The sequence below is a fragment of the Mirounga angustirostris genome, unplaced genomic scaffold (genome assembly GCF_029215605.1).
Source record: "Mirounga angustirostris isolate CCGP_5_RB_7025 unplaced genomic scaffold, mMirAng1.0.hap1 SCAF_6, whole genome shotgun sequence".
NCBI lineage: Eukaryota > Metazoa > Chordata > Mammalia > Carnivora > Phocidae > Mirounga > Mirounga angustirostris.
The window spans coordinates 86,536,319-86,545,704 of NW_026991714.1; the positions used below are offsets into that span (position 1 = coordinate 86,536,319).

The following is a 9,386-nucleotide window of genomic DNA, read 5'->3' on the forward strand; positions in this document are numbered from 1 at the left end:
TTTCCTCAAAATAAATCTGAGAGTAGAGTAGCTGGCCCAGAGGGTCTGAACATTTTGAAGGCTTTTGATGACATGTTGTCGAAAGACCGTTCTTAACACTGTGACAGGCTATGAGAGGACCCATACTCCTCCTGCGTTTACCAACACGTTTTTTTCCCCTAAATTTGTCAATCTGGGGGGTGAAAATGCTACAGAATTTTAAATCTAAATTGCATGACTACTGGGGAGGTTGTGCATCTCTTTGTGAATTTGTTGGCCAATTTTCAGTGATTTCTTCGTGTTCTCTTCAGTTTGTCCTTTGAGATGCTTGTCTTGTTGAAAGCAAATTTTATGTGTATAATAGGCAAGTGTTTTTCTGGATTTGTTTTACTTTTGCTTTTATTTATGATTAGTATTTTTAAACCTAAAATTGTTTTTCCTTCTGCACGGGCAGATCTGTTGGTCACATTCTTTGTTCTTACAAGAGCTTTGGAAGTCCCTGCTTTGTGCCAAGGCTGAATGAGTGTAAGATCACCTGCTTGTCATACAGTGTGATTTTGTGCTCTTTACAGTAACCCTCTGGCATCAGTTGGGTTTTTACTCTTTTTTTTTTTTTTTTTTTTAATTAAGTGGCAAGGGTTGGCTGACCAAGCAGGCCTGCCTCCGTGCCTGAACCATTTATAGAAAAACTCTTTTTCTACTTTTTAAAAATATCACCCAGAGGATGAAGTCTCAAATATTGTAAAGACTGCCTTTCAGCTTTAGACTCTCTCGTGCTATGATCATATATATATATATATATATATATATATATATACACGCTCTTCTAAAAGTTGAGTAGAATTTCCAATTTTAGTAAATATATAACTGGTTAGGAACATTTTAGGAATCGGTTTATTATTTCTTCTGGATTCTAAGGAAAAACGTCCCTTCTTTCAGAGAGCGTGAGCATGTGCACCGGCTTCTTAAAAGTCGCATTTCCAGGGATATCCGTAGGGAGAACCCAACCCTTCTGCTTTCCTTCTGAAATCCGTTTTGGATCTGTCCTCTCCCTACCAGAGTCCTGGCCCACCTGGGGTTCAGGCTCCATGAGACCGATGCACACACACAACGCGGGTGTAGGACTGAGTCAGGGCTTGACTCATGCAGCCTCACGGAGTGGCGGAACGAACGTCAGCCACGCCACGAATAGCCTTGGCAGGCGGTGGACGGGGCTGCCACCGCGCGTGAGCACACGTGTTTCTCCCACCCGGTCTGCTCGATCTCGTGGTGCCGCAGAGGTATCTCGTGGGCGCACGGAGATTCCACACAGCTGCGAATGCGCAGGGTTCGCCCAGGGCACCTTTGGGCCGCATACGGGTGACGTCAGCAACACCAGTAAATATCAGCCTCTTGTCAACCTGCCCCATGTCCAAGCTTGTTGGTCCTCAGAAAAGGATATTATGGGACATTTCTAGCTGGAATAGTATCTCAAAATCCAAAATATCACCAGGGACGAGGGTGATTTATAAAAGGGGGGAAATGCTCAAGCAGATGAGCGCAGATCTGGGGTTTCAAGCCACTCTGCCGAGATTTCCAGCAGGAAGCCTCGTAAGTTGACAACTATGAGGAGGATGAGGAGGGAATGAAGGGCTGGAGCAGGTTCCCTGTGGCATTCAAGGAACTATGGCCCCGGCGGTCACCCAGGAGGCCGGCGCTGCAGGCTGGGGGAGCTCCAGGGACGAGGTCGACCCCGAGCCCCTTGGCGCGTGAGCCCGACTCCCTGGAAAGCTGGGTGACTCAGAGCGAGTCACCCTCCACATCTGGGGAAGAACGGAGGGGACTCTGTTCCTGTATAGGGATGATCTGATGCGCCCATATCCACGTGCACTCCGTGGAGCCCTATGGGGCCCGAGCCTCTTTAGACTCAGAGGAAGCTGTAATTTCGGACAAATGAAAACAGAGCTGGGAAACCTGCCCAGGCCTGGGCTCATGTGTGAGACTAGGATGCTTCCCTGATCGGTCTTGGGCTGGGGTGGGGTGGCTGAGGTAAGGGACCAGGAACAGGCATGCTCAGGGGCACTGTTGGAGAGGGACAGCCCTCCTTGGAGGCTGCAGGACATGCCCACCCTGCCTGCGTGGCTGGATCACCAGACAATAGAGCATCTCCATGCAGAGTCCCAGAACCCTCTGGAGAGGAGGAAGCCCCCAGCCTGGGCCTCAAGGCCTTCTGACCCTCCAAGAGCTTTAGGAAATGCATTGCCTGGGCCCCACTCCAGGCCTCCCGAGACCACATCTCTAGGGGTGGGGCCCTGCCAACCTCAAGTTCTCCGGGGACTTCTCGGTGTGAAAAACCAGTATCTGGGGGCATGGCTGGGGGGCAGGGACCAAAAGAAACAAAGATTCCAGCTCAGGGCTCAGTCTGTGCAAATGGATCCCTACACTCCTGTCTCCTGCAGGTCCCTTGGTGAGCGGGCAGGAGACACGCTAGGTGAAGCCCCTTATGCCTGCAGGGGACACCCCTCTTGTACTTCCACCATATCCATTCAAGTAGCACGAAAACTTCGCACTCCTTTAGACTGATCCCTTTTGAAAAACACACTCCAAAAAACAGTGTTGTTCTCATAATCACATGATGCTGTGGGGGGAGGCTGGTCAAAGGAGATGGTAGCAAATCCCAGCCAAACCTGAGCGCGCACGGCTCCTTGGACAAAAGCGTTCTTCCACGTCTTCCGCGTCATGTCTGGAGGGCAGCTGTGGGCCTGTGGGGCGGGTCTTGGAAACGAGGTGGTCCCGCAGCGGTTTGGGCAGCAGGGTGAGGAGGGCTAACTGATCTCTTTCTGCTCCTCGCACCCCGATCAGTGGGCAGTACCCCTGGACACCTTCCCATTTGCATTTAGTAGAGCAAAGGCATTTGAAGGCCTGGGGTTGGGGTGGGGGGCAGAGTTTCCAGGAGCGGCAGGATGCAAAAGGCATTTTCCCTCCCTTAGTCCACAGGGCCCCCCAGAAGTTCTGGGATGCATGGAAGGGGGAACCTGGGGCTTGTTGGGTGGGGGGCTCCTCGTTCTTCTGGATCTGTAACTCCGCCCTTCTGCAGTGATGGAGGCAGGCAGAGGAGGCAGAAAGGACTCGAGCGCTCCCTGACCTCGGCAGCCTTCGTGTGCGGAGGGAGGAGGTGGGGAGAGTGAGTCCTGCATCTCCCCTTTGCTCTCTGAAGGCCCTGCCAGGTGCGGCACCCTCCCCGGTGTCACTTAAAGCCACCTTTGGGCCCGCCATCACCCCACGTGCCCGCAGCACCCCTACGCACTCACCTAACTTTATGTTCTCAAGTCCTCGGAAGCTTTTAGGGACTGGTGTCCATCTTCTCCCCCTCGCCCTCCCGCCTTCCCCCTCGGGTCCCAGTTGCATGGCAGCACGGCCAGGCAGGGTGGAGCTAGGACCTTCATCAGCGGGCGTGTGCAGGAGACGGTTCGGGAGGGGGTGTGAGCTTCTCTCTCCTCCGCAGGAGTGATCATCAAGAGGAAGAGTGGGGAGATCCCCTGCCCCTTGGCCGTGGAGGCGTTTGCTGCCCACCTTAGCTACATCTGCAAGTACGATGACAAGTACAGCAAGTGAGTGAACAGGCGGCTCATAGCCACGGGAAGGCTCCTGCGGTCTCGCGGGCGCGGAATAGAGGTTGCTGGGTGCTCAGGAGCCCCCCAGCTTCAGAATGAATGGAACAAGCCCCTGGGAGACAAAATCCTGAGCCCCCGTCCTGGCCTTCTGGGCTCGCCCGTGCAGCCCCCTCCCGTCCGGGCGCCCTGCCTCCTCCCCCGCCACCCTTGCCCTGAGGTGCCCTTCCTTCCACTCACTCGGGTCTAGCCTGCACCCTCCGTCCCCCGGCTGGACTGCCCTCCGCCCGTCCCTCACAGCTGCGGCCCATCACACTGAGCCCTGGTTTCCAGTGCAGGTTACATAATTCTTTCCACTCTGGATGCCCGGAGCAGGTGCACACCCCCAGCGCTGTAACAGGAACTCAAGAAGCGATTGCTGGTGAACCTGAGTGTGACTATTAATTGCCAGGGTCGAGCCTCACAACCTAGAACAAAGTTGGAGTAACCCCAAAGACAGGTGGGCGTTTACTCAGCCCGCTTGGAGGGGAATCTGCTGGACTTCATGGCAAAGAGAGAAAACCGAGGACCCAGTTCTCCCTGGAAAACTGAGCCTAGGTTTGGAGGGGAGCCCCACTCCACTGGGAGTCCTTGAGCAAATGTTTATTGCACACCAGGTGTGTGCTCAGCACCTGCTGATTCCATGCGGTTACTACAAAGGAATCCGCATTGATTTAATAGACACGTTGAGGACCGCTCTGGGCTGCTGGTGGTGAGGATACTGACCCTCAAACACTCCTCAGTCTGGTGCAGAGACAAAGATGTGATGGAGGATACAGTGCAGGGATGAGTCCTAAGTTGGGCTGGCCCTGGAGGGGCCTCCCTGAGGTGACATCCGTCCTGGACCTGAAGGGAAGGCGGGGGTGGCAAAGAGACGTGCACTCGGGAGGAGGGGACACATTGCAGACGCCTGCAGCTGAGGGTGAACTTGCCCTTGGGACGTGGAGGCAGTTCAGTGTGCCCGGGACACGGCGTCCGAGGAGGGCGCTGGGCAAAGCTCGGGTTGGAGCTTCTGAGCCTCGCCACGGAAGGCCTGGCTCCCTGTTCCAGCATCTCCTCCAGCGACTCCACTCCCAACCAATCCTCTGATAGGAATGGTTTTCATCTTAGTCCCAGGTCAAGTTCAGTGTGACAGGGCCTCAGCGGGAGCCGGCCCCCAGCCTGCCTCCCACCCCCGCAGCTCCTCAGTAGCAGCACTGGCCATGATGAGGCCCTTTGGGACCATCCCCCCCTGACGCGGGTGCCCGTGAACCCCTGGGGTCAGCCTCTCTTATCCCTCTGTCCTCGTAGGTATTTCATTTCTCATAAACCGAACAAGACCTGGCAGCAGGTGTTCTGGTTCGCCATCAGCATCGCCATCAACAACGCCTACATCCTCTACAAGATGTCCGACGCCTACCACGTGAAGAGGTACAGCCGGGCGCAGTTTGGCGAGAGACTGGTGCGGGAGCTGCTGGGCCTGGAGGAGGCCTCGCCAGCCCACTGATGCGGCCGCGGCCGGGCTCAGGTGAGGACCAGGTCCGGGAGGCCGGAGGAGGGAGAGAGCCTGCCGTTCTGACCTGCCCAGCCCGAGCCCTGGGCGCCCCCGCGGGGGAGGGGGGTGGGCCCGGAGGGGTGCCCCGGCCTCCGCAGGGCCCGGGGTGGGCCTGGTCAGACGACGGCTGCTCTCCCGGTTCCCCTTCAAAGAAGAGCACGTCCTCCCTCCAGAAGCCGCCCACCCGGTGCCGGGATGGGCGCCGCACCCAGACTCTACGTGCGGCCCGGGCGCTGCCGGTGGCCTTTGCCCGGCGGGGCACCGCATCCTCGGGACACCCGTGGAGCTCACCTCAGCACGGGGGACCCGGGAAGGCTGTCGCCACCAGAGGTGCCGGGGACAGGATGAGCCGTAGCGTGTTCTGCTAGAAGGGCCTGCTCTGTGAGGGTGTAAAGACGTGTGTGACCTGGTTCCCCCTCGTGCCGTGTCTGCAGGTGACCGGAAGCGAGCGGGTCGCGCTGAGGCGGTCGGGCGTGTGCGGGAGACCAGAGCGTTCTCTGGCACTTGCCTCGTGCAAGCCACTTAGAACGGGTCTCCTAGGACAAGAAACACAAACTGGGCCATGAAAATGCAGGGATGCAATGGGGGGAGCGGTTGCCCGTTCTGATTAATAAATGAGGCGTCCCTACTCATTTCATTTCTCTGGCTGGTGGCCCGGGTGGGGGGGGCGGGGGGGAAGGGGAAATGCCAACAGAACCGCAGTGATGTGTGATGCTATTTTTTATTTTTAAATATATCTTCAGGTTATTTTCTTACTGTTGCTTAAGATCTTCTGTAAAAGGAAAATACCCCCCTTCTTTCCCCCCCCCTCCCCCCCCCCCACCGCAGCCGTGACTCCTTGCATGAGCACAGTTCGGCATTCCAGGCCCTGTGACTGTACTGGGGCCGGAAGGGGCAGCTGGCTTCCTGAACGGACGTGGTTCCACTCCATCAAGGATCCCGGGGGGGAGTGGGGGGGTCTGTGGGCCTTACGCTTTGTCACAGATGTTGCCATTGGCAGAATTCCTTGTTTCGAAAACGTGTAGCATTGCTGAAGCAAACAACAAAAGGACGCTTGCTCCCCCACCCCGGCCTCGGCCCCGTGTGCGGTGACCTGGTGGAGTCTACCCCTGTCTGCCCTCGGGGCCCTGTGGCCGGCACACCCGAGCCCTGTGATGGGCCGGGGCCCCCAGCTCTGTCGGGTGTGATGTCCCGCAGGGCCGGGGGCTCCCTCACCCGGGGACCGAGAGCTTCACGTCCAGCAATCAGCAGCAAGGGCTCCGCTGACTTCCCACAGCCTCCGGGGCTCCTTGGGAACCCCGGTCCGCGTGTCTCCGGGGGAGGCCTCAGCCCAGCTCGCCCACTGGCCTGACCATCCCCCACAGACGAGAAACAGTGACTTCTGGAGTTACGTGATCCCCCTGCACCCCAATTTATGTAGCCCCCTCATTTTTTACAAATGCAAAATCTATTCTACTCAGGCTTTGGGACTTTCTTCCTTGTTCATACTCCGTTGATTCCATGTGTCGCTGGCAGCATGCTCCCCAGCTCCATGTCATTTCCGCATCCTAGGTTCATGAGGACCCCCCACGCCCTGTGGTTTGAATTCGATGCCACGGATTGTAGGCCACATTTTCAATTGTGTTTCAGAACACCTTCGCCGTATCCTTTAATTGGATTGAAAGCACTTTTACCACATGGAGAAATATATTTTTAATTTGTGACGCTTTTCTACGAGGTCCACTCTTTCTGAGTCTAATGTGTTTCCAACACTTGGGGAGACTCTGATGAAAGCTGATGAATTTTCTTTTCTGTCCAAATAAGTAAAGGAAAAAATAAAAGTCTATTTAGATGCTGATCCTTTGTTAACATGTGGGTTTCTTTCCAATGTTAGGGAAAAAGTATGGGCTACTCTTTTAAGACTTGACTTCTCGTTCTGTCACCTAGTGTGTATGATCTGGGACTGTTTTTAGTATCCTGTACCCTTGAGCAGTTTAAAAAAGAAATTCAGTTAAGTCTTTTTTTTTTTTTTTTTTACGATTTTATTTATTTAGGGGCGCCTGGGTGGCTCAGTCAGTGAAGCATCTGCCTTGGGCTCAAGTCATGATCCCAGGGTCCTGGGATCGAGCCCCACATCGGGCTCCCTGCTCAGCCAGGAGTCTGCTTCTCCCTCTCTCTCTACCTCTCCAACCCCTCTCATGCTCTTTCTCTCTCTCCCTCTCAAATAAATAAATCTTCCAAAAACTTTTTATTTATTTATTTGACAGAGAGAAAGCGCACAGCCGGCCCTGTGAGTACAGCTGTATTCTAGGAGCCTGTGCGGGAGAAAGTCCCCACCTGCCTGCCGAACGGGATTCCTCCTTGTTTCTTCTAGTCGGCATTGTCATCTACATCCACCCAGAGGGGCACCGTTGGGACGGTGGGTGGGTGACTCTGTGTTACCAAGTAATTAGAGGGGGGACTTACACCATTTCGGTGCTTTAGGTTTTAAGTGGTAGCCGCCTGTTTTCAGATGAATGCTCGAAGCAGACAGCAACTTCTAGTGGAGCCCCTACAGGGTTGGGAAAAGTTTCTGTCCCTCCAGAAGGAGGAAAAAGTGACGTGGAGTACTTATTAGGAAAACCTGCAACTGGGGGGACCTCGCCCCACCGATGTGAGGCTGAGAGCCTTGGGGAATGGCTCCAGTTAAAATCCACCTGGCTCCAGCATCCCCATGGGTTTGAAGGCCTCAGCTTGACCCTGGATTGGCTGCTTTAGTAGCTGGTCCCTGCTGGTGCCAGGGGAAGGAAGTGCTGTCACCAGAGGGGGGGCTGGCACAGCCCCCGCAAAGGCCGGGAGGCAGGTGGGCACCTGTGCATCCCTGGCCGGTGAGACCTACCTGGGGCCTGCCTCGGCGGCGCATGCTCCCCTAGGGAATCGCTTTGCTGCAGGGCCTCAAAAACAGAATAAGGAGCTTCCTGATCCTTGTGGAAAATAAAAGCCTAGAAGCTTCTCCAAAGAAAAGCTCTCTTAGACCAGATGCCCTGAGCTTCATGTGGTTTAGGCCCCAGTCCTAGGACTGCGGCGATAGTCAGAATTAGGTAAGAGAAGCCTTTAGAGAAGGGAACGTGGGTGAGCTTCTGTTTCTATTTGCTGCCTTCCTGATCAGTTTCTTTATTTCATTCACGTTGTCTCTTCTCCCCACAATTCTGCTGCCCCCAAAGCCTCAGTTTTGAACAAGGTCTGACTGTGGTCAATGGAACATAATAATACTAAGGCCATATTTCAAAACTCCGGTGAGTTACATCGGAAAACCTTGGTGTCTGGATCATTCTGGGCAAAGACATCTGGTTTCTTGGCTCCATCAGACAAGGCCCAGCCACCAGAATCAAATGAACTCTACGGTTGTTGCAGAGAAGATCACAGATGCCAGGACAGGGGCTGGGAGGCTCGGGTCATCATGCATGGCCGTGCAGTGCCATTGTCCTCAGGAACCTGGCCTCAGCATCGGGCAGTGAGGGAGGCAAGCAGACCCACCCACGAGGTGGAGGTGGCAGTTGGCTTTGCAGCCCATGCCTCCTCTGAAATTCGGGGCACTTACCCTGGCAGGCACGAGACACCTTGGCATAGGGATGGCATATTCCAGAAAAGACAATAGATATGGCTTTGGCATATTCCAGAAAGGACAGAATCAGCCTCCTCAGAAAGCTGGAGCCAGACTGTATCTGACCAAAAAGTGCCAATTTGTCATGCAGCCAATTATATGTAAGTGTCTTTGGAAAACACTTGCCCCAAGAGCCAATTATACATGAGTGTTTCTGGAAAGCATGGCACCACGTGTGAGCAATAAGTTAAAAAGTGGTCCTAGTTCTCCCAGAAGTCATAACCCAGCAGAAAGAAAGTTTCTTACAAATACCAACAGGCAGTTACAAAATTTTTATTCCTTCCATTCTCCCTGTGGCTTATACTTGGTTCTATTTTCTCCAAGGAAATAGGGTACTGACCTCTTTCTCCAGCCTGACAACTGGTGTGAGGGTTTGCTTGTCCCCAGTTAACTTCTAACGTCCCACCTCATTCAATAAGAAAGGGTCACGACTTCAAGAAAAGTAGTGGTAGAAAAAAATCATTCACTGGGAAGATGAGATTTTAGCTCTTAGCTCTTTCCCTAGCCTTGGCGGTCTTTCTAAAATGCATCTATTCCTCAAAAAATTAAAACCAGCACTACCAGGGGTGCCTGGGTGGCTCCATTAGTAGAGCATGCGGCTCTTGATCTCAGGGTCGTGAGT

General features: G+C 54.3%; 1 protein-coding gene across 4 annotated transcripts in view; it reads left to right on the forward strand.

Annotated features, from left to right (window-relative positions):
* PGBD5 (piggyBac transposable element derived 5) overlaps positions 1 to 6,979 on the forward strand; it is a 98,901-nt gene extending 91,922 nt beyond the window's left edge. For 2 of the 4 annotated variants that reach the window (XM_064594643.1, XM_045877851.3), the window contains 2 exons: positions 3,464 to 3,569; positions 4,899 to 6,979. In XM_064594643.1, the coding sequence (XP_064450713.1) occupies positions 3,464 to 3,569; positions 4,899 to 5,094 (302 nt within the window). In that variant the 3' untranslated portion in view covers positions 5,095 to 6,979. The remainder of the gene's footprint in view (positions 1 to 3,463; positions 3,570 to 4,898) is intronic. The other 2 variants (XM_045877852.3, XM_064594642.1) reach the window with 2 other exon arrangements.
* Positions 6,980 to 9,386: the final 2,407 nt, after the last annotated feature.